This window comes from Egretta garzetta, unplaced genomic scaffold (genome assembly GCF_000687185.1).
Source record: "Egretta garzetta isolate BGI_Z169 unplaced genomic scaffold, ASM68718v1 scaffold557, whole genome shotgun sequence".
Taxonomy (NCBI): domain Eukaryota; kingdom Metazoa; phylum Chordata; class Aves; order Pelecaniformes; family Ardeidae; genus Egretta; species Egretta garzetta.
This window is the reverse complement of record NW_009260264.1, coordinates 192,207-217,376: the sequence shown is the minus strand read 5'-3', so window position 1 is coordinate 217,376 and position 25,170 is coordinate 192,207. Positions and strand designations below refer to the sequence as shown.

The 25,170-nt window shown below is 39.5% G+C and overlaps 1 protein-coding gene across 1 annotated transcript in view; it reads right to left on the bottom strand.

The window, feature by feature from the left end:
- GABRB1 (gamma-aminobutyric acid type A receptor subunit beta1) overlaps positions 1–25,170 on the bottom strand; it is a 64,670-nt gene that overhangs the window by 27,092 nt on the left and 12,408 nt on the right. Inside the window, exon 2 of the mRNA XM_009642299.1 lies at positions 4,928–5,010. Coding sequence (XP_009640594.1) covers positions 4,928–5,010 — 83 coding nt within the window. The remainder of the gene's footprint in view (positions 1–4,927; positions 5,011–25,170) is intronic.

Below are 25,170 nucleotides of genomic sequence, written 5' to 3'. Positions count from 1 at the left end.
AAGACTGTAGGTAGCAGAAGAGGAAGGTCAGGGATGATGGCAACTTAGAGCACATCTTCTCAAAGCAGCGATTATTGTTCAGTGATGGTTTCCATGAACCATGGAACTCTGGAAGCTGGTGCCACGTGGGTTAAACCATGTAACTGTATACAGTATAAAACTGAACAAAACCACTTTCCAGTGCTTTGAAAATGGTCTGACAGTGCACATAGTGCACAGCACTGTCTAGTGTGAGAGATGCTACTTGCTGTACCACCAGCAGTTCCAGGAATGCTTAGTGCTTGCAGCACTGCCTTCCCTGGCCCTTTTATTTAAGGAACAGTTCTGCCCTGGGGTTTATTTGATTTCTCTTTCTCCCAAAATTGAGGTGGAAAGGGAAATGTCCCTTTCTTTCAAAGGAATTTTTTTTAACCAAGAAAAAGTTAATTTGATTTTCATCCTAGCTCTGCAAAGATTTTTATACTGGCACAACAGAAAGCTCAATAGCTGAAGTGCGATGAAGGAGCTGGAAGGAGAGGTTGAGGGTGGGAATCTCATAAACTGGTTCTGTCATGGAAACATCACACGCCTAATGCATGTAGCACTAGCAGAGAGGCAGCGGTGTATTGGGTTTGCATGGAAAGGTTGGGGGGAGGTGGAGGGTGGCTACAGGGGTGGCTTCTTTGAGAGGCTGCCAGAAGCTTCCCCCATGTCTGATAGGGCCAGTGCCAGCCGGCTCCAAGATGGACCCGCTGCTGGCCAAGGCTGAGCCCATCAGCAACGGTGGTAGCACCTTTGGGATTTAAGAAGGGGTAAAAAAAGCCTGCTGCGGAACAGCAGCCAGGAGAGAGGAGTGAGAACATGTGAGAGGAACAGCCCTGCAGACACCCAGGCCAGTGCAGAAGGAGGGGCAGGAGGGGCTCCAGGTGCCGGAGCAGAGATTCCCCTGCAGACAGATTTGCTGGCAGGGCTGGTGGCCCTGCAGGGACCCACACTGGAGCAGTCTGCTCCTGAGGGACTGCACCCTGTGGGAAGGATGGACCCATGCTGGAGTAGTTCGTGGAGAACTGCAGCCCATAGAGGGACCCCAGGCTGGAGCAGGGGCAGAGTGTGAGGAGTCCTCCCCTGAGGAGGAAGGAGCGGCAGGGACAACGTGTGATGAATTGACCCCAACCCCCATTCCCCGTCCCCCTGTGCCACTTGGGGGAAGGAGGTAGAGAAATCAGGAGTGAAGCTAAGCCTGGGAAGAAGGGAGGGGTGGGGGAAAGATGTTTTAAGATTTGTTTTTTATTTCTTATTACCTTACCCTAACTAATTTCTCCAAGTCGAGTCTGTTCTGCCCATGACAGTAATCAATGAGTGACCTCTCCCTGTCCTTATCTTGACCGATAAGCCTTTTGTTGTATTTTCTCTCCCCTGTCCAGCCGAGGAGGGGGAGTGGCTTTGATGGGCATCTGACATGCAGTCAGGGTCAACCCACCACAGGTGGTCACAGTTGTCACCTTTTTATTTACCCTCTCCACTCTGCCCACTGGTAGCTTTCGAGGAGATTAATGGGTACTACCAAGCGCTGAGTACTGAGGACAACTGGCTTGTTTATACTCAAATGCCTAAGAAAGAGGTAGGCAGCCTGGGCTTCAGAACTGTGCTCTTCCACGTACCTGGACAGTAACTTTCAAGAGTTTTAAACATGCAGAGGACAAAAGCTGTGGTGCATTAGAATGTATATTTTCGGTGGAAGATTGTCAAAGATGCTAGTGCTCCTGACACATCTACTGCCTTCGGTCTTTTAGTAGTAGGGTAAGCATGTTTGTGCTTTTGGAAAATCATTCAATTGTTAGGAGAACTGATCTAAGTATTCAGGAGAAGTAATGTGCTCTGCCAATTTTGACCTGTTGGCAAATTGTGAACGAAGATTTTGTTGATTTCTTTGGATTGGCTCAGCAAGTATTAACATGTCAACATATGTATCTTTGGAGACATGAATTATTTATAGCAAGTGTTCAAAAGGTCTGAAAAAGCAATTTTCCTTTGGGGATGTGCGTCTGGCCACATCAGTGATGTGGTATTCTTTCATCCCTGATTGCCTTAGCATTTTAATTGCTTATGCCATCTGATGCTAATTTTGATTCTTCATGAGGTCTCAGTGGTAGTATCTAAGTCCATTTTCACTGAACATTCATCCCTACAAAGCTTCACTTACATGAAAGCTTGTGAATAAAGAGGTATGAGCCAGCCAAGTTTCAGGCTGGTTTTGTTATTTGGGCTGCTAGCAGATAAATGCTCATGTACTTTGATCAGCTTTAGTCATGATTGGGCTGGAAACTTCAAATCAGCTATCTCCCAATAAATAAATCCAGTTATGAGTTCAATGTGAAGGCAAATTCAGTATGAAGTCACCCATTTTGATTGCTGTGATACTATATATACATTCATTTCCTCTGCTGATCAGGTAGGAAAGTTACTGAAGAGATGTGTTGTGCACTTTATTTTGAAAATCAAGAAATGACTCGCTCTCCAAACACATCCATCACATGCCCTGTTAAGTTTAAGCCAGAAGATGAGCGAAGCAGCAGTGAGCAACATCAAGAAAACTGTTTTGTGCTAAAAAAGGCAGGGAACTGAAAGGCGCAAGGATGAGTATCACAACCATGCAGCTTAGTGAGCCGCTCTGTAGGTCCCGTGAGGTGGTGGATTCTAAGACTCTGCCAGAGTTTTGCAGCAGCGCAAAGTAACTGGGAAGATCAGTAGGGTGATGGGCAGCACTGGAAAGGGAAGCTAAAATTGCCTGCTGCTTCTGCTTCTTGGGAATGAGAAGGAAATAGCTGTATATGTGTTCATACACAGGGGTATGGGTTCGTGGTGCTTCAGTCAACTTAGAGCAATGCAGATACGGATGGGCTAACTGAAAGCAGATGTACAGGGAAGGTTGATGCATGTTGGTCTAACAGAAGCATTCATTACATGCGCATTGGCTTGGCCCAGCTTGCCACGCTACTGCATCTGTTGGGGGGGGTTACAATGGTGCATAACCAACATGTCCTTCCGGAGATTTCCTTGTATGTGTTGAATGGAGAATAAGCTATTGCAGTGGCTCGGGATTGCAGCTACTGAGGTGCTTCACGGGGAACCTTGACAGTGTTGTCTCCTTGCTTTTCTTTCCGAGATGCCTGCCTGCAGTGCCAAAACACTAGGATCTTAAAAATAAAAACCACCTTTTTTTAATCTCTAAAGAAATAAATGAGCGGGTTCTGTTCAGACAGTGCTCTCCAGTAAAATAATTTTCATTAAGCCTACTGTGACTGTTTACTTGATTGAAATCTTTTGTTGGTGGAATAAAAAGCTAGTTGTTCTCAACCTGGCAGAGAATTTCTAAAATCACTGTAAAATGACATTCCAGGAAAAGGAGCAAAGGCGAATAATTCTTGGGGAAACATTTCAAGTTTCTTACCAAACAATTTAAATTCTAAATGAAAAGCTGCACCTCTACTGACTTATAATAAGGCTGATATTGATTATGTACTTACAAACCCCAAAATACTAGATTATGGAGAGTAATTTTGAAGGTATGTGCCCATTTCAATGCTTTAAGTAAGGTATATTTCTGGTGCCATCAAGTAGAAATTATAAACAAGTATAAGCACTGGGTGGAGAGCCCATTTTGTCTCTCATCAGTGCTCTAGACTGACTGTAGGCTTTTCTCAGTGCCTGGTAATCGCCATCTCTCAGATCTGTTGAGATGTGTTACATTTACATACACTCAACTGATGAAAACCTCTGCAGTTCAGAATAAATTGAAATCCATCCCAGCAACTTTTTCTAATCCTCAAAGTGATTTTGTCTTTGATTTAGACTTATTTATTTTATGTATTTGTGTTACAATACTATTAAACTTTTAATATGTGAATATTTAATTGTTTTGGCATTATGAAAATGTTTTTATTTGTCAGATACAAACAACTGAAGACTAATAGAATCCTTCTGAAAATTGATGCTGTGAGGTTTTTGGGTACTTAACCCCCTTTCAGTCCAGAGCAAAATCTTATATCATGAATTTCTGCAGAATGAAAACTACATACCAAACTTCTGAAACTTTAAGTTCCTTGAATGGGAGGTGCTACAATGAAATCATTGCTTTTGTTGATGACATAAGTATTAGGAAGTGATTTTGTAGGTAAGGAAGAACCTTTAGCCCTGGATCAGCTTGTTTCTCTGTTTGTTTAATACTACCTGATACTTTAGATAGAAGTATTATTATCATAAAAAATAAAGTCTAGAAGTGAAACAGATGATAGAATCATTTGGTTGGAAAAGGTCAAGTAAGCTGTAATGTGACAAGTGAAAGTTCTTAGAGAATTGCTGCAGTATTTTGCATTAGGCATTTCTTTAAAGGCTAACATCATAAAAGATAGAACAACTATGTTAATGACAAAAATTTGCAGCTGCACACCTTGATCCTATGCTCATGGAAGACTGGCAAAGCTCTCATTGACCTTGGTGCTGAAGGATAGAGTTGTTTCCTTTTATAACCTCCAAGCGTTTTGGTAAGAGTAATTAATCAATCCTCCCACCACCATGTGGGGCAGATGTTAATCTTGATGTTAGAGATGAATGCACTGGGGTGAAGCGATTCATTCTGGTCCTGTGGTGATTAGGCACTGAAGATGGACAGTGCTCAGTTGCTGCCCTCTGATCTAACCATCAAGAAATACTCTTCTCCCTTCTTTGACAAGAGATTTTGAAAGGCATCTTACAAGCTAGGATCAACCAAATATTGTGAATTAAACATGTTTTGGCTTATGTATTATAGAAATATATTGAGTATGTTCAGTGTGCAAGCTCACTGGAAGCACGGTTTTTGAACAACTTGCTCCCGTTTTACCTAGCCCATGAACGTCTTTCAGTCCACAGGTGTCATTTGGCCAACCCTCTCCCGCCAGTAACTTACAACTTTCAATTTCTAGTGTGCAATTTTGTTCATCCAGCGGATATCTGCGTAGATCCATCATGCAAGCAGCTGTTGTTGTGATCCTGTAAGAGGAGGGTGAAAAAAAAGAGATTTGAAACCACATTTTATTTGTTTGAGAAGGCAAAGTTTTCTATAGTGGCTTTTCTGTTTGTTTAAATACAAAATGGTTACACATACAGGCTTTACATAGCTTGTAAAGTATGATTAAATAATTTATACAGCACAATATACTGGTTACAGTATAAAACATCAGAGCATATGCTGAATATCAGAGCAGGATTTTTGACTGAAAACTTTAGGTGCAAAAGTGTGTGGTGTTTTGAAGAACATTTAATAAGATTTCTACTTGGTCATCTTATTTTCAACATTCTCAATTCAGACATCTTCAAATTGTTTTGCAAATGGTTTTATTTATAACTCATCCTGCTGATAGTTTTCTTCCTCCATTCTGCTGTCACCTATTGCTGTTGTAATTTTGTCTGATATGTATGTGCATTTTCATCCATGCTGTGGAAATATTGGCAGTATCTGATTCATTATTTTATGGTTTGATAATCAGTTTATCATTAGCTGTGATAATTGAACATCGCCTCTTAAAAATGACATGATGCAATAAAAAACTTTGTCTGGTGGTTATTTAATGAACACTGAGAGCAGCTATAATGTAGGCTGGATCTTCCAGATCTGTGTTCCTTCTAGAGGGCATCTGAGTTGACATTTGGTCCCTGAAGGTATTCTCCATAGCCTAAGCCTCTTTGCAAGGCAGTTCCTCTCCTTTTGTTATACTGTAAATCACAGAGCATCTAAGCAAATGCTTGCTGGTAACCTTCCTCCCAAGTGTCACAGGCTTAAACGACTGCGTGAGGATAGGGGTCCAATTATAGCTTCCTTTAAAGCTCCCTTTAAGACAGACACTGATAGTGGTGCTTTCAAATTCACAAAAGTGAGTTAGAACCTGCATTTCCCCCTCCCCCCCTTTTTTTTTTTTGGTGATAGATGGGTTCTTAAATGCTTATAAAACTTCTGAAGTTGCGAATGGGCAAACTTGACTTGTAAGTTCATTGGTCTCTCTCTCCCTCTCTCCAATAATTCCTACCTGAGAAAGGCAGATAACCTCTTTTCTTGATCTGGATTTGGTCCTGTTGTTCTAGTTCCATGTTAATTAATGCCCCAGGAATACATCTGGAGATTTTACTTTTGATGTGCTGAAAGTCAAGCACACTTACACGCTGTATGGGGGTGATAATTCTTGCTGTCACAGAACTGACAGAATTAAAAGGGGAAAAAAAGGCACATGCTGCATTACTGTGATATGCTTCAAATTATCCTAACTCTACAAAATCCATCTGTCTGCCTGTGTATAAGGATCACCTTAGCAAGTTCTGTTACAAGAACCAGTCCATGGAACTACTCTATAATTTTGTGTAAAGTACTATGGAAATGGTATATTGATGCTTTTCCTCAGGCTGTTTTTTGTCACATGAAATTCAATTGCATGTGTCTTAATGGGTTTTGCATTTGCTGTAGAAAAGGTCAAAAGACTTCAGCAAAGGCAGGACCTCATTCAGTTTAGCCATGTACCAAATATATGTTACTGAGAGGCATTGAGAAGGCATGCAGTAATCATTTGTCAGACTCCTACTTAATAATTTTTAAGATCATACATAATGATATGCTAACATTAGTTACAGTTAAATGCTTTTTAATGAAGGTTTCATAGGGTGATGTTTTGTTCCCAATTAATAAATCAGCCTTTATGGTAATTTACTTCACCTGTATCAACCACACTTATGTAAATATATACAGAAGTAGAAGTTGACATAGCGTTTCCTGGACCGCAGAGTTGCAGTGGCCAGATATTTCCTAACGGACAGTGTATCTATACTGCTGAATCTTGCAGTTTTGCATATCCTACACCAGCTACATAAGTAGTAGAAAGTTTTTATTCCCAATAACATCAATGCAAATTAATTGTACAGGAGAAAACAATGCAGCTGTATATCCAAGTTTTAGATATTCCACATAATTATTTTTTTCCTGACATTGTGATTCTGGTAAGTCGTTGGTCAAATGTATTGTCGTCTCACTATTTGTGCACAGTTTTGGGCACACTGATGGGTTTGATGGGTCTGATCACTACTATAATCCAAGAACAAAAATAAATGTATGTGTTACTAAGACACTGCACGGCTAATTGCAGGTGGAGTCTGGAAGTAAACACTTGGATTATGCAGAAGAAAGATGATAAACTCTTAGCATTGGTTTCCAGCAGCAGTAAGCAATTCGTATCTGCCTGGCCTGCCTATTGGTGATTTCTCATCCTTCATCCTTGTTAAACCACTCCTTGTCTTTACGCTACAAGGAAAGGTAAAACACAAACACTTCATGTTCTCTGCTTCCCTCAGCTCTCTTTGCATTCCCTATAGTGCCCATAGTGCAGTGTAGTGTGTATACGTCAGTCTCTATACGTTGGGGAAAGTCTCCCCGAGCAGTCAAAGGCAGTGCCGAATGCTGCTGCAGCTCTCCCATGAAATAGCAAGCAGTTGCTTCCAGGGAAGCAGGGAGTGACAGGGCTTTTGCTGAAGCCTGTAGAGATGGGAGCTGCACGGCATGAGATGGGAAGGACAACGGGAGGCTTTGGTCAAGCAGGTAGCAGAGAGGAGCTGTCAAGAAGCTTGAAGCTTGTGGCTTCCAGCAGCAGGAGAAAGGATCTCATTTCACCTGTAGACCTGCAGTTTTGGAAGTGGTACAGTACCCTGGGCTGGGGGGTGACGAGCAGTATCTCCTCAAGGACTTGCTGGAGCAGGTAATAGCTACTGGCGGCTCCTCCCTGAAGGGGAGGGAGGCACCACCCCGCCAACACAATGTGATGCCTCCTATAGCTAGAGGTGCTGAAACTTTATTGGGAATCTTGAGCTTCCTTGAAAATAGCTACTTGTAATTGCAGTAGGAGTGCTTCATGATCCAGCAGCATTTGTTACCTGTAGTTCATAAATCTGCCTTTCAAGCATTTCTTTCTCTCTCATAATAGATCTCAACAGTGTAAAATTTTTAATGACTCTGGATAACTACAAAACTTGTTTAAGGAGATAAATTAGACCCATATGCAATCATAGTAATTGCTGTCTCGATTAAAAAAAAAAAAAATCAAATCTATTATAAATGGAGTAAAATCCCAAACCTGTTACTGGCTGCACTCTTTCATTGGAGAGAGTAACTGATGGCTTGCACTTGCACCAGAAGCTTAAAAATGAAGACATCCAAATGTAGAATGCAAGGGTGTAATGGCAGGAAGGGGAATGCAGTGGTGTGAAGATAGGGCAAAGCTGCAATAAATCGGTGTTTGAAAGGAAATCCCTGGGACAAGCAGTTTATGGCAATAGTGGAATATCATGAGGCTCTGTAAAAGTTTAAGTGGAGGATTAATCCTACACTTGAAGCAGGGCTATTTATATCTTAGAGTAGGATATGTTACTTCTAGGCTTTCCATTTTTAAAATATGTTTCAAGTTATGTATTTTTTCTGCTGTTGGGGCTAATTTATTTTATTTATACAGTGCTTTTTGCCCTACTATCCTTACATTCTTTAGATTCTTTTGAATACAAATGATAAAAACGGGATTATGCAAAGCAGACAAGCAGTTAAGTGGAGATATATCATTATGATACTTAATTTCATTCATGTCAGTACTCAGACATTCTGCAATGGAGTGAAGTCTGAATTGCTAACAGGCAAGATAATCTTGCTTTTTCATAAATGCTAGTTAACTGATTTTTTTGTAATTGTGGCTTGGAGTTCAAGTTATCTGATCCACTGCTTAGCTTTTATTTTGATATCTGACTCTGAATACCATATTCTTACTATATAATCAAGTTATTATTTGCCAAAAATAAAATTATATGAAAGAAAACATTGATATCCACTATTTGCAGAACTGACTTCCTTAAGTAAAACTGTCAGAGATTTCCCTGCAGGGCAGCAGGTCTTGTAGGAACAAATGGTAAAGCTTAATATTTGGGTTAAGTCATCAGTGAGCAGTTAAATGAAGTTCAGAATGAGCCCTGGAAGTGGAGTTATGGTTCAGTACTTAGAACATTTCATCAAAATGCTGTCAAAAAGCCGTTCCTCAGTTCCTGAAGAAGAAACAGAAGCAGTATTTAAGACAGCCATGACAAGTAAACGTGGAGATGATCAGAGCTAAACAATGCAAATTCTGTTGTGAAATGTTTCCGCCGCTTGGAGGACAGGTATCAAATTTTAATATGTTTGTTCTTTTTCTCTCAGTCAACAGAGCATAAATTATAAATGTATATGAAGATATGAACCGGGATGGACTAATTCTTTTTCCTTAAGAGCAAAATAAAATCTTCAAATCAAATAAGAAATAACCATGCTTTTCTTAACCACTGCAGAGATGGGGCTCTAGTACACACTGGAAGTAGACTTTCATATCCCAGGTAAAACACTGCTTCTATTAAATCACTGTTAATTTAACATCAGTGCTATTGGGGAGCTTAGTCCCATAGCAACTGTTTGACATCAGAATCCACTCCCATATGTCTGGTGTAATTGGCCTAACTTTTCTGGAACTAGGAAGGTTCTTGATGTTTAAGATTTAATGGGATGTCTTGTAGGCAGAGTTATTGAAGGAACAGAGGAAAGCAGAAAAACTGTACAGTTTATCTACAAATCTGAGTCCTTGGCCCTGGAAGAAAATGTCAGCTCTGAACCTGCAAATGTGCCCAGCTTCTAGTGCTGGAAGGGTCTATTTACAAGAGGAACATTTGAGCATTAACATTATTTGTGCTAGTATCATGTATTATGTATAATATAATGTGTACTTGGGAAATCTGTGTTTAACAGTCTATGTAATGCTTTTCTGGAAAAATTCTATTAAAAAAGAAGTTACACATGTTAGTAAGATTGGGAAGGGCTGGTAGGCACTTAAATAATAATGCTTTCACAGTTCTCATTAGAAGTTGAGACAAGATTGGAATATTGGGTCCTGAGCCAGATGGAGTAAAAAATTTAGATACTTAGTTTTAGATATGAGTACATTAGCATGTAGAAACCAATTTCTTTTGATTATTATAATTTGGCTAATTTTTTTCTCTCTTTTTTTTTTTTAATTCCACCCCCAGTGGAACTCAGTAGGAAATATATTTTTGACTCTAGGGAGACTGCTAGGTCACTGCTGTAGACTACATACTTTGAGATAACACTGAAGTTTATAAGGAAAGCTTCTGTATGGATTTAGGTTAACAAGTGCAACATGCGTTTCCTTTTAATCTTGTTCAGAGAAACAGTAGAGTTGCATAAACATGAAAAAATAAAAAACATCTTGAGGAAGATGTGTACAGAGAAATACACAGCTCAAAGAGTTAAAGCTGTAAGCAGCTGAGAACAGGGCCTAGCATGAGAAGGGCCCAACAACCTTTACTATATTGGGTAAAGTGACCTGTTCTACTTAAGTCACACAAAAGAGGAGGCCAGGAAATATGTGTCAGACTATGCGCTTTCTACTATGCTTTATTGGTACCCTGAACTGGTGTTTGCTTGATTTGCCTCTCCTTCATCTTTGTTTTTCATTAGGGAAAAAAAATTTTAAAATGGATTAAAATTCACAAAGAAGTGAAAATGGGTTTTAAATGTAGAAACCCTGTGGTGTGCCTTTTTGAAAAAGGTGTGTATTTATATATGTGTATGTATATGTATGTATGTAAATAAAGATGCTATTTATATTTTGGATTAAGCAGAGGGATGTGGATTTAACACGCTACAGATAAATAAATATTAGGTCAAACCTTTCTCCCAAGAATTTATTAGAACTTTGTTGTAATTACTTTAGGCAGAACTGCCCAGCCAGTCAGCAGTGCTACAGTGATCCGTCACCATCATCCACGCTGCAGCCAGCTTCTGGCCATGCAGGACCTGACCTGTTTTCAATGCAATAACCAAACATGTCTCCAGAAGCCACCTCTTCCACCACTTGTGGACAGCGGTGGTGTGGAAAGGCAGCTCAGGGATAGACTGCATGTTCTGGCTATGGCTCCCACTGGTCTGCGATGCTGTTGCCTCCTCCTCTCTGTCACCGTGTTCCTTTCCTCCCACTCTGCCCCTTTAGTTTCCCACATGGAATCTTGAATGAAATGCAAGCAGCTCAGTGATAAGGTTGGTAACTTTGGGTATCAAGGTGATGAGCAACTGGGACAATAATGTCATGAACTAGAATAGCTGCAGCCAGAAAAGGACACGTGGCCAAATTTTGCAATGCGTTTCAAGGGCTGAGACATTGCTTTTAAGATGAAAAGAGCTGCAGTGGTCAGGAAAAAAAACCCTACTGAAAAAATCAGAAGAAGAATTAACTAGTACTGCTGGCTAATGCTGTAGTATAGTAATGGACTGGGATTTGTAATAAGACCTGGAGGAGTCATTCTGAGTTTATTGTCTATCCCTGTGTACCTAGTAACATTCCTGAGAGCAAATACACTTGTCACAGGTAGAGGAGGGATATTTGGTTTTCTCCGAGGTATAAATACAAATGTCTGTTTCCAAGCAAAAGACAGGCATGGGAAGTTAATCTACAGGCTGTCAAATACATCAACTGCATTGGCTTGAAATAAGAATGTTTAATGTTTTTATTAAGGCTTTTTTTTTTTTTTTCCCCTGTCCTTACTACTCTTTCCATTCATATGTGTTCTCTTCAGAAGCTACTGAGCTGCCTGCTTGGACTGCTGTGCTGTCCTATAGCTCCCCTGGGATGCTCCTTACCCTGTCCCTTTTTCCTCTTGGCCATATCAATAGAACACCTGCCCGCCAAAATAAGGCAGAAATTGCCCGAGTTGATTATTGTACTTGTTAGGTTGGTCTAACATGGATCAGTTCATCTGTTGGGCTCAAAGATGGTTAAATGGCACCATCTCTGAAGAGAGAATTAAATTTAGGAATGATCTCAGACTGGTGAGAGCTGATGAAAGCAGTGCTGGCACACAGTGTCACCAGCGAATTGCCATGGTCAACTCATTGCTGGTAAGCTTCTTGAGCTTTGTCTCGGACAGAAGTCCTGGAAGAGTCAAAAAGCAGCTCTTAAAGTTTTCTGTCCATCTCAGCGGTAGAGCCTGTGCAGGGATACATTTAATACGTCTCATCCAGGGGCAAGCCACTGATTTAATGCACAATGTGACATCCATCTAAGAGTGAAAGAATAGTTTGTGAGTGTGTCTTTATATGTCCAAATGGTTACCAGGTGTGATGGAGGAGATGTTGGATTGCATGTGCCTAGTCTTGCTGTTATGATAATTTCAGTTTGCTCCAATGAATATGCTTTAACATAACCCAGGCACGAGTTTCTTACATTGGGTTTGTGTCTACAAAGCTACGCAGTAAATAGTGTCTTTTTCACTTAATAAAAATCACAAGTTCTCTCTAAGAATACCTGGTAGGATGGTGGTGAGGGGAAGGTAAACAAAGAAATTAGAAATCATCTTAAGCTCTTCCCAAGCCATCTGCCCTTAGTCAGTGCTGGGGACAAGATAATGGGCTAGATGGACCTTTGGTCTGACCTGATTTCATTTTTTCTAATATTTATCTATCTTTGACCAAGTTAACAACTTAAGTGGAGGCCTACCCCTCACCACTTTGTAGTCCATCCCAGGCTATCTTTCATTCCCCAAATCCTTCCTTTTTGACTTCAACTTGCCCAGCATGTTTACGTGGTTACTCTGCATGCACAATGCATGAGTTTGGGGTAGTGCTTCTCAGGGAAGCAAGGTCTAACTTCCTTCATGGGATTTTATACACTCTAGAAAATGGGTGGAAATAGTCCGGTCTTCTACAGGAATGACAATAGTACAAAGCAAGATCGATTAAAAAAGAGGAACATGTATCCATGTTATTTCACTCCTGTATGGCCAGGAAATATTTTCTATTCCCAAATATTTGATCTAGTCTCTTGCACTTGTGCAGCAGTGATGGCACTGCTTGATCTTTAGAGAACTGGTTATATGAGTGGTCCTGCTCAGTTACTTGTGTGACCTGAAATTTTGTTAGTAGAGAGTGTGGCTTCCACAGATTAAGGCAAGTAGAAGTGGGTGAAGTGTATTGTAACATCTTTAGTGTGTATGGTAATATATATTTTTAAAAGCCTGAATCATGAGATCATGTAGACAGAAATATGAGTTGTGGATGTTGTCACAAAACACCTGAAAAGATTCACAACTCCATTCTTTTTTAGATATACGCAGTGGCAAGATGTGTAAAATTGAAGAGGAGAGCTCTTGGACTTGCTTATTGCAGATTGATTTATGCCTTTGTAAGCAAGCCTATGATGGTGTCAGACTGAGTCACTGGCATTTTGTGCCAGGCTGGAGCAGGTGTAAATAACTAATGCGTGCTACAAAGCGGAGGAGCTGCAGGGCTGTATCTTTATCTCTGGCAATTCCAACCATTCGGGGTGAGCAAACTATTAAAGACCACAGTATGAGAATCAGCTTTGTGCTACTCTCTATTCAAGTGTAAATACTCTTTTGCTAGACTGAACTGACTAAATTTGAAACCTGTTATCCATCTGCTGTTTATTCTTTTTTCCCTCTTACAGGTTGCATTTATTTTCTTGGCTTTTTGTCTCACATGAATGTCAACATACATATTCCCTGGCAATTCCTCGCATGTATTTTTCATTCTCTCTCTTTTTTTTTTTTTTTCCCCCTTTCAGGGTTCCTTTTTTTTTTTGGGTTTTTTTTTTTTTTTTTTTAAATGATGAAGGGCTGTTTGCTGGGAAAGATGACTGCTGGCCTTCCTTTAAGGATCCCAGGTTTAGAAATTTCTTGAAGCACTTTGAAGCTTATGGGTTTTCTGATGAGGGCTTGCAGCTGCAGTGCCTTGCGATCATGTTGTTGTGATCTATGGGACAGTACTGTGTGCTGCCTGTAACAAGCAGATGGCCTGGGTACTTCAGCACCAATGCCAGCTTGAGCACTGGGCTGCTGCATGCCGGCCGCTCTACTATGTTAGCAGGAGGTATCGGTGGAACAGCGGCATTACCTGAAACACTGAGATATTCAGGGCTAAATATCCATTTTTCCACAAGGAAATGTTATTTCTATTCCAAAAGAAGCCTCCTGTTCACAGCATGTCTCTGTGAGCAGTCGTGCTGCAGGGAGTGGGGGCCAGCAAGCAGCTGCCTCCTGGAGACCAGGATCTCCTTTAGCTGGCCCTGCTGCTGCCTGAGTCCCTCCTCCTCCTCAGTTCATGAACCTACAGCTTCAACTACCATTCCTCCTTAAAAACAGACCTCTTAATAAGCTCTGTAAATCCAGAGTGAGAGCTGCTCCTTCGAGACAAGTGTGCGGGTGGGCCAGAGTATGGCACATCAGGTGTTGAGGTGAGAACCTGATGGGGAGGATTCATTACACTCCTTCCCGGCCTGCATCACGTTCTCCTCGGGTTTATTCAGTGATCCGCATAGAAACCTAACACTACACTGTAGTGCTCAGCATCTTTTAAAATTTTATTTGGGGTAGCAGCTGGTTGATTTGAAGGTAGGTTTTGGAGTCAGTGAAAGAAAGACAAGTTTACTATACACACTAGCTGAACAGATATTCACCCCTGAACTTATCCTGACCATGAACCAGATCTTTCAGTGTAGAAGCCTGCAAAGTGCCCAACACTATAAAGCATAACCCAACACAGTAACATCCGCATGAGGAAGTGTTCAACCCTTTCAAGGTGTCTGATTCCTTGTAAGAAGTCAGGATTTCATACCCTATACTATGTATGCATTTTGGCCAGCTCTTTTTATATTTTGTTCATGTAGAACATTGACTTCTACAGTCAGTGCCAAGTAGAAGTGCGTCAAAGGTTAGATAATCTTCGACCTGGGTGGTATAGGCATTAAAATATTTTGGGGAAGGAGATACCACATTTTAGTTGTCTTGGGAGATTTACCTTGGCACTCAAAATAATCACCAGTAAATTAATCATGGTTATTTTGCTTAAAGAACTCTGCTTCGGGGAACAGTTACATAGTATTACCAGAATGCAGGGATGGGGTGAGGAGATTGCCCAAAATGGGGACAAATAGGCTTGCTGTCTTCTGCCTTCCCCGGGAGGAGAGCCTGAAGCTCCAGGGCAGTGGTGGGAGTAGGAGGCAGTGGGGAAGGGAGCTCTGATGTGGAGGAGCAGGGGGGGAGAGGTGGTGGGCTGTAAGAAAAGGTCTGTAAGAAAACATTTTGCTTTGACTGAATTAGAAACTTCTAAAAATTAGAATTAGAAACTTCTAAAATCAAAACGTTAAGCCAGATATGTACTTTTTATATATCATGTAAGATCTTTTTCTGTTCAATACAGTGTATCAGAATAATTCAGAGTAGAGTGAAGATGAATGACTTGCTTGTTAAGAGCTAGAAATAAAAAAAAAAAATCACTAAAATATTACAATGTAACTTTTTAAATATTAGCAAAAAGCTCTTTCTTTGATGCTTATAAGCCAAATTTCAGTGCAATGAGAATTTTTACTGCACAGCTATAAACCCACAAAAATAAATTTTATAATATAAATCCCAAGAGAGCTATAACTATACCAGGGCAAACAAGATACTTCAATAAAAATTGCCTGAAATTTACTGCATGAAGTAATTTAGTTTGACAGAGCAAGTATGTTGCAAGCCAAAAAGGAAAAGAGAGTGAGCCAAATGGGAAGTGCTTAGCATAAAGGAAGGTCCAAGAGGGAAGTCATATAACTGGTTTTCAATCTGGTTTTAATTTTAAAAATGGCGTTAAATCTGTAACTTCTTCAGTATCTCTACATGAACCTTCTAAAAATGACTAAATGCAAGAAGAGCATTGTTCCTACTGAAATTCCTAGACACAGACACTATCCACAGACTGAAAGATCCTGCTCAGGAGGGAGTAGAGGTCTGCTAGATGGCAGCAGTGATGTTAGTGACATTTGGTATCTTCATCTTTTGGGTTGTTTGTTTTGTTGTTTTTTATTCCAAAATAGAACCAAACCAGACAGCAAGTTATATATTGTGCATGTGTGAAGGGAAGACATCCGCATGTTCAGATGTCTCTCCTTTGGCAGAAAAGGAATCCAGGCAACATCTTCTGCACCCAGCCTGGTTTGTAATTGGAAGGCTTCAGGGTGTGCTTGGACAAAATGATTGGTAAAACCCAGATTGTTTCTGGGATCAGACATACTTCATACTGACTCATCTCTATCTAACTTCCTTGTAACCAAGGAAGATCTTCCTGGATTTTGGGAGCAGGGGTGAGGCTGGAAGAGAGTGCTGCTGTTTCCCTGTAGGTGCTGTGAGACTATTCAGGAACTCTGAATTCTCATGTAGCTTCTGCACAACAAAGTTCCCCGTATCAGTGCATCTCAAACAACCTCCAGGCAGGGGAGGAAATATGCAGAAGCAAGGATCAAAACAATTTATTGCTTTTGTATTTCTTGCCTTCTTCTGATGGATTTTGGCTGGCCTGTTGGATTTTCCAAGAAAGAGGGAGTCTTCTTATCCAGTGGTTGTAGCTTTACACCAGAAAAATGGGCCAAAAGCAGTGGCTTAAATACTAAACAAACTTGGATGAGAAACATAGAAGTCTAGTGGTTTGAAATGAAGATAAATGAGGGGTTATAAGCTTTCATGGGTGGCATGGAAACTCCTTCACAGTTGAGAAGCTTAATCCTTTCTTGATTTTGCAAAACGTGAGAAACAGACTGATTTTGAATGTGACGTGTCCTCTGACTCTCTTTTACACAGTTACTCTTACTAAAACCACAGGTTGTCAGCCCTTACTCTTGATTCACAACACCTGTGTGGGCCAGCAGAAAGGGCAGGGCTCTGAGAGAGTAATGGGGAGCACCTGGGGAGGTACTGGCCTCTTTTTCCTAGTTGTGTCTGGCTCAATGTCTACCTTCTGGAACCATGAACCGAGTAGGGAGCTGACTTGGAAAAAAATGGTAGAAAATACAAGTAAGTGCTAAACTTCTGTGGTTTTTGTGGGAATGGGAGTCTGACCAGGCTAAGCGCCCATTTAAGATATGAAATGCTAGGCTTTTTGCTGATGGTAGTTGAGTCCTGCTTCTTTTTTAGCTATAAGGAAGAGGAAATTAAGTAACTAATCAATTGCAGAGAAATTTGACCTGAGATTTTTAGGGCTTCATGGTCCTATATTGTTTGAAGCTACAGTCCCTGCTCCTAGGAGAGCACAACAGAGAGGGAAGGCAGTGTTTTCTGCAGGTTTTCTGTGGAGAAAAGAAGGAAAGGTAAGAGGCAGGAGGAGCCCTGATGAAAAGGAAAAGAGGCTTCCACTTGAATCTGTGGTTAGATTTATGGCTGCACTAGTTCATGAGCCTACCTATGAAATCTATTAATGACATGTATCACCTAGGAAAGATTGTAATAGCAGCAGTAAACGGCTTCTTATAGTATGGCACTGTACTTCTTTATGTTTGTAACTGACTGTAAGACCTAATACTCATTAAAATATGCTTTTACCACTTCTAGAGAAGATCTTAAATTATCAAGCCTTTACAGACCACTCAAGAGATTCTTATTGTAAAGTGTGCTTGATTTCTGAAGGTTTTTCTCAGGTGTTTGTTTTTTCACTGTTTTTGCTGTGTTCTCCCATCCTGACCAGACAGTAAGCACACCTCGTTTGTTCCAGGTAGATAGTTGAATGTGAAAACTAATAATTCTTGTCAGCGAAGCAGGCAGCGTAATGATGTCTGGATACACGTGTCATGAGGAAACTTGAATGCATCTGAAGAAGCTGAGCTGCTGCAGTTAATCTACCATGTGCAGTGACTAATTTCATTGCAGAACTGAAAGTAAAATGAAAATCTTGCACTAGGACCTTAAGGAGAGGATCTTTGCTTTTGCCAAAATATTGACCCCGCCGGCAGTGTAAAGCATGAACAAAGAAATTAGATTGCCTTTTTGCACACCCCTGACTTGGGAGGAATGCTGATGCAACTTTTTTTTGTGGAGAAAACTGATTGATGATCATTCTCTGTCAATGGATATTAATTGGAAAACAAGATCAATCAAAGAAGAAACGAATGTTTTCATTGCATATGGCCCGAGATTGATTTTGTGACAGTGAATCAGTTTAAGACATGTATTACTTCTAAGAGATTTCTAGTTACAACAGCTTATTAATTCTCATGACTTTTTGAATGGCCATAAATTAATTATAACGTTGAAATAAACTTGGGGCAGTAGGGTGTTTCTGTTATTCCAGTACAGCTTTTTTTGTAGTTCTTATGCCTTTTTCTTTGTGAATTGTGCTGTTGAGTAAGTTAAAACACACATAGGAATAAAAATTGTACCCTGCCATTCATTTTAATTAGAAAACAAGATTTGGGACACAGTGGGAAGGGACGGATCTCTGGGTCGTTGTTAGTACTACTGCAAGTACCACCTCTTTATATTTCTTTTGTAACCTGATCAAAATGTGTCTTAAAATACTTGGGAGTAGTAGGGAAAACTATTAAATAGGAAGTTTTGGGGGAACCATGTTTTTCTGATAGCCACCTAATTTGCAGCCTGAAGTGATTTATGGCTGGTGTGTACCCCTTTGCCTTTGGGGCAATGTTGTCCTGTGGCTTGCATAGCACTTCTCCCTAACATTGTTTTTCCTCTTTCTGGCTAATGAGCACATCTTCTGTCAGAACTGTTTTTGCTGGGTGAAACAAAATTCTATCTCTTTGTTAAGCAGTCCTATGTCCTTTCCCAGCTGTAGCAGCCCTAGATGAAGAGGTTATCATCTTCTAACTTATCCCCCCCTTCCCTGGAAATTAAAATCCATTGTTGTGTACCAGCAGAGCTACTGATGTCAAAACACCTTAAATAGTCTTTGTGAATCTGTTTTTGTTGACTGTTAAATTGGGTAAGCTGGTAACTAGCTCGTAGTGACCAAAATAGATTAGAAAGTGTTCACCAAAGCAAACTTAGCATCTATAAGAGAGCTGTATTCTCTAGCAGAGAAATGGTGATGGGTAACTTGGAGTAGACTGGGAGAGACCTCCTTAAACCAGCAGTGTGGATTAGGAGAGAATATATGTGTACATATGTGGGCTCCTCTGTGTGAGTGTTTTATCTGAGCTTGTCCTTTTCATCCAGTTCTTCAGCTGGGCTTGCCTAAAGTGAAGCAGGTTAAAGATTTGGGTAGCTTAGTTACACTTGGAGCGTTTAGTTTCTCCTGACTGCCAACACAGATGAGTCATATGCAGATTTCATCTGAGTGGGTCACATCTTTGAAAAGAAAACTGGGTTTGTGCCAATGGGATATTTTTATCCTAAAAGATCTGTTAACTAAACCCAATATTGATAACTTTGAACTTGTATGGGGTGGATATTTTGTTTTTGAATGTGTGTGTGGGGAATACTTTCACTGTTTGTGGCTTTCAGTAGTGGTAGTTGTTTTACAAGGTGGATAGCAGTTGTGTAGTCCAAAAATGTCTTGCAGGGAAGAAAAAGGTACAAAAATTGTAAGCAGTTCTAGAGCAGAATATGTATTTATTTGGTTTTGCTTTTTTATATTTTTGAGGTGAGAACAACTTGCTCTAATATGGAATCTTTGTCCTGTTTTGTTTGGTTTTAGACTTCCTTGATATTAAAAATGTAATTTCTTTTTTACTTTTAAACAATGATACTCAGTGCTCTCTTACATTCGCTGAATGCTGTGTGCACCAGTGATCCAGCAGACTGATATGTAGCTGTGTAGCATCTTGAATGCACAACATCTGTCCTTGCTCCTCTGTAAACTGAACATCCCTCATAAACAGAGCACATGGGCTTGTTATAAACACTGTTATTTCAGAGCTGAAATATATATTTCATAATTTAAAGAAGTGTGTATGTCCTATATGTATAAATGCTTTCCCCATGATATCTTGGGAGATCTTATCTTGTCTGTTTGCTTTTTCTCAATTGTTTCAGGTTTTTCTTTTTTTTGGGTTTTTTTTTTTTTTTTTTTTTTTTAAATTCCAAAATGTACACATTATTTTTAAAAGCTGCATAAAAAGATTGCCTGGTCATCCAAGTTAGGTACTCAAAATCCACTAGCTGTTCTAATTTCTCCTTGGCACAGAACATTTTTCAAGTGGATGGAATACAGAACAGCCAGAGAGGTGGGCCTGTTCAAGGAGGAGAGTAAAAGGTCCAGTGAAGTACTTAAAATTCAGGTTGCCCACTCCATGGCTCATTAGGCATACTTTTTGATACTTAGCATTTTATATGGCTGGCAGGTTATAATTAAAACTGTGCCAATTTATATCTGAAATCCAAGAAGAGGCATGAATGGAATCTCATGGTATCTCTTTACATATTCGTTTTAACTGCCTTTAGGGTACTCGCATAGAAAGGCTGTCTAGAGAACGCTTGATTTTTCACTAAAATCATGAAGGTTAGCTATGTTCTGAATGGTGGTGTGAATACCTTCGGCAAGATCGTGTGCACTTGTGAAATGCGGGGAAGCTGGATCTTATGTGAATGTGAGGATGCATTAGCTACTGGCTCTTCCAGAAGAGAGAAGCAAAACCTTGTTAAAATAAATAAAACGAGCACATTTTACGAACCAAAGCCATGAGCCGAATGAGGACGAGATTCTTCCTCAGCTCCTTAAACATCAGGACACGTGATATTCATGTACTTTTCAGAGTTTCCCGGCTCAGACCTATATCAGGCCACCTTCTCACCTTTTTCTCCTCCCTTAAATAAGCCTTAATATTCTGCAAGTTTGGACTCTGTGGTTCTCTCCTAGCAACGCACCTGCATTTGATTTCTACAACTGGCTGACATACAATTCCTCACAGTCAGTATCTGTTGTTGTGCCTGTTTCTTCCATCTTTAGCTTTAAGCATACAGTACGGTAGTCTGTTTAATGCTACTGTACCTTTATTCATGCAATGTTCAAGAGGACAGAATAAGCAAAAATCTCCTTAGATGGTAGAGATGCTCTTTACCATAATGTTAAAATACTGAATTAAGATTGAAGCTCATACAAACAGATGAATTTATTTTCTGCTTAAGTTGTCTGACTCATTAGGGAGAATTTTCAGGTAAAATCAGGTTGTTTATGGTGTTTAATTCTCAGCTGTGTTGCTTTGTCACAACCTTGCTGTGTTGCCTGACTTGTTGGAGCCCTAAGCGGTGGTTGGGTAATTTTACTTGTTTTTTCTGCCTGGACAAGAGAGAAATGCAGTAAGACGCTGCTGCTTGACTACTATATTGTATTTTCTTCTGGATTCCATCATTCAGAAGTTCTTCCCTCAAATGTTTTATCAATGGAAGCATAATAAATCACATGGGCATCCTTTCACCAATGTAGCTAATGAAAGTGTAGGAAAGTATGAAAGCCATCATGCCAACCTGTATTGTTTTGGAACTCTCATCCTTCCACTTTTCATCCTGTATAATTTTTTTTTGCTGCTGTTCTCAAGTTTAGTAGCTAAATAACATGTTCTTGCTAAGGCTCAACGTTCAGGTAAGCCTAAAGAAAAGGTGCTCTAATAACATACAGCCTTGATGGTTGCTCAGTGGATTATCACGAACTTCAGACTTTCAAAGAGCAAGATGTCTTACTTCAGAGATGAACAAATGGACAGTTCCTCCCTTACCCCCAGCAGATCAAGATGCAAAAGGAATATGTAATTTATAGGGAATGATTTGCACTCTGGGTTTAGCCCCTTTTTTGCTGTTTCAAAGTTGTCTGCGAGAGCATGAGTTTCTCAGGCGAATGTTGCTTCCAGTTTTTTTTTTTGCCTTCTCTTATGGGCTGCAAACGGTTCACTATAAAGAGCTATCACACTGTGTTCAAATTCCTTACCATTTACCCAGGGGTTTAACAGAATGATTTCTTTTCCTTGAATGAACACCTTATTTTTGTATTGAAGGAAGGAGTTGGGAACCTTTCCAGGAGAGGGATCTAAAAATGGGTTTGGAAATGTTGTATTTTAACCTTTATATATTGCAGTTTTTACTAGTTTAATACATTCTTCCTGCGTCTAATTTAAGGCTCCTTTGGAAGGAGGAATATTTACATATAAATTTTACTGCTTGTTACATTTACATTAAATGAGTGCATGCCTGGCATAGTGGAAAGAACTATGATAAGTTTTTTCCTTTGATCTTTTAACTCCTCTTGCTATGGTCAGGGCTGTCTCTTTGAGTATGCTAATAGCCCTTCAATTTGGCAAATAATACCGTGCTTATACCAATAACACTTCCTACAGGTGGCTGTGTATGGCAGAAGATTGCATTATTCCCCATGTGAGTGAAAATTCACGGATAGTGCTGTGCAGTATTTAGGCATCTTTGCTTAATCTTGTGGGCATGCAGGCCTTTGAATTTTTTCAAGGAAATGCTTTGATATTTTCACTGCCATCTTAAAAATAAGTCTGACGCTTTGCCATTAAAAAATGATAGAAAAATGAAATTAGAAATGGAATAAAAGATCACTACTGAATAAAAGTTCATGTATATATCAAGCAGCCATCAGCTTGATGCTCATAAAAGGCAGAAGCTCCCATTGCTGCTGAGAAAGCTTTTCCAATGCAGTGGGCACTCCACCACTGATGTCTCAATCTTGAGCTTATAGGGAGACCTACAAAACACCCTCAAAGATGAATCTGGACACTAAGCTTTATGGCTGTACCGTTCATAACCAGAAGAGTGAAATGATATGGAAACAAAATACTTGTAGAAAAATCTGCTGCTTACAGCCCCGGGGAGTTTAATTGCAGAGTGCTCTGAACGGCCAGACTTGGTGAAATGGAGGAGGTAGGGACTGCAGTATGGGTTGAAATATTTTATACAAGTTTTATCAGGAAAGAAAATACTGATGGATCTGTGAGTTCAGAGCAATTGCTCTAACCCATACTTAACCTGAAATTTGTTGCTTTGGTTTGACCTAAAGAAGAGCTTGTGTGCCTGAAAACTTATCTATTTTTTTGCAGTTAAATCAGGTGATGCAATAAAAACACTATTCTTCCATAAAAGACAAAGATTAATTTTGGCATTTTTCTTTTCTTGCAGTCCTAAAAGTGGTTTAGTAGTTGGGGGTTTTTTTTTGTCCTGTATGGGCTGGTGTTTTGTGTTGGGAGTGTGTTTTGGGTTTGGTTTGTTTTTTTTTTTTTTTTTTTTTTTTTTGTTCATCAAATTGAATAAATCTAACTCTGTTTATGGCATCTTCAATGATAGCCACACAGGCCATCCGCCAGTTTGGATCCTTTATATCTAGCACACAGGCTGTCCATTTGAATCTTCATGCGTTTCCCAGAATTAGCAATATTTTAAAATATTTTAAATACTTAAGTAATACCAACACATGCATTTGTTATGCAGAGAAAAAGGATTTATTTTTCTCCTGAATAGTGATTTGCTTATGAGAAACTAAGCATTCAGTGACTTTAAGGCTGATAATATACCATATGTAGAGTAATTAAATATTACTGAAACATCTGTGACACACCTTCAAAACAAAACTCTTCTCTTTGCTTGTTTTCTAAAGGCAGAGTCCCAGCAGGGGGCTCCCAGGTAACACTGAGAAATCTTTAGTAGTCTCAATGCACACTGGTTGCCCACACTGGGATGGTAACTGCATATTTTAAAACTTCCTAGAACTTGAGCTAAATTACTGTTTAGAGTCTTTATTATTTTTTAAAAGCGTTTTACTTAAGGTTTTAGTTGCTAAACTCTTTTGGCTCATCTTAAAGTGTTTCAGTGGAAATTGCTGTTCCTTGGATCCAAAGGTAGACAGTGAAAAGCTGAATTTTTTGCCTTAGATCTTTTAAAAATCTGGCTGATAAAAGTCTTGTGCCAATTTAGGCTTAACCCCATCTAACATCCCAGAGAGAGCTTGGAATTCTCATGCGTTTTAGTAATTTTCTACAAACAGGTTAATTGTATACCCTGTATCAAAAAGAGATAGCATTAATTGTATTAAGAGCAGAATTATCAGTCTTGTATGAAGAAACAATTTAAAAAATGAAAAATTGATATACCAACCTAGAATCTTGTCATGTCTTCCCCCCCATCCCCCAGCACTAATTTTACAGCTATTTCATTTATTTCTTTCAGTGAAAGACTCAAAAGTTTGAGACCTTGTAACAAGATAAGTAGGCCAGTAGCCAACTGTATTTCAAATGGTGCCAGCTGGGGGTCAGTGAAGTAATTCTTAGGAAATATTTTGACAATTTTTTATTCTCTCCCCTCCCTGCGTTTGCAAAATATCTGACTAGAGACTCATCAGAAGTATTTCTTCAGGTATTGAAATACCTCTTGTAGAATGGTTTATGAGCTAATATTTAATTAGAAAATAAATTTTATAGAAATTGAGATTTTTTTTATCAGTCTCCAAAGGTGTGTTCCATAGATGTTTTCCGACAGAAGAGAATAATGGGAAATGGGTTAAGACATTATTTCAACTAAATCCTTATCAATAAAATAAATATGTGTAACGTTTTTCTTTCTGTCCCTTGATCAGAACATACTAAAACTAGTAAATACAACATAGGGGACTTACAGGTGATTTACTTGGATAACTGTTAGGCCTTTTAAAAACTCTTAAATATTATCTCCTATTTTACAAAAAAAATAGATAGCCTTAAGAGCTATGGTCTTTCCTTCATAAAAATGTTTATTATCAAATCTGAGGACAAGTTTTAAAACATCCCACATAAGCTAATAAAGCCGAAAATATTAAGATTTCCACAACAGTTTTACTTCCCAGGTTCTTCATTTACACAAATATATTAGGAACAGGACTGGAAGTGTAGATTTATGCTTCCAATATAACCACTTGATCACGCTGTCTTACATAGTTTACAAATCCATCGATCTAAAGATTATGAAAAATGCTGCATTTGCAGTCTCTTGTGACTATGCTCTTGGAGGTGGCTACAGTGGTTCTGTTAAAAGAGACATCAGCAGCACGTAATGGAGCACCAGAGAGTTAAATTTCCCAGGCCTGAGAAGTGCCAAGGGGTCTGAACTTCCCAAAATTTCTTCTGCCTGTGCCATGATGCATGGGAGATGTCAGCTTACCCTTTGTATGTAACTTATCTTCTGGGATGATAAACTTCTCTGTCTGTTCTATAGAAATGATGGTAATATAAGAGGGTATATATATATATATATCTTTTTGGAAGATGATCAGTATCTTATTGGAGCAAGCCTATTGTTATGCATGTGGCTTTGAAAAATTGGTCTTTGGCA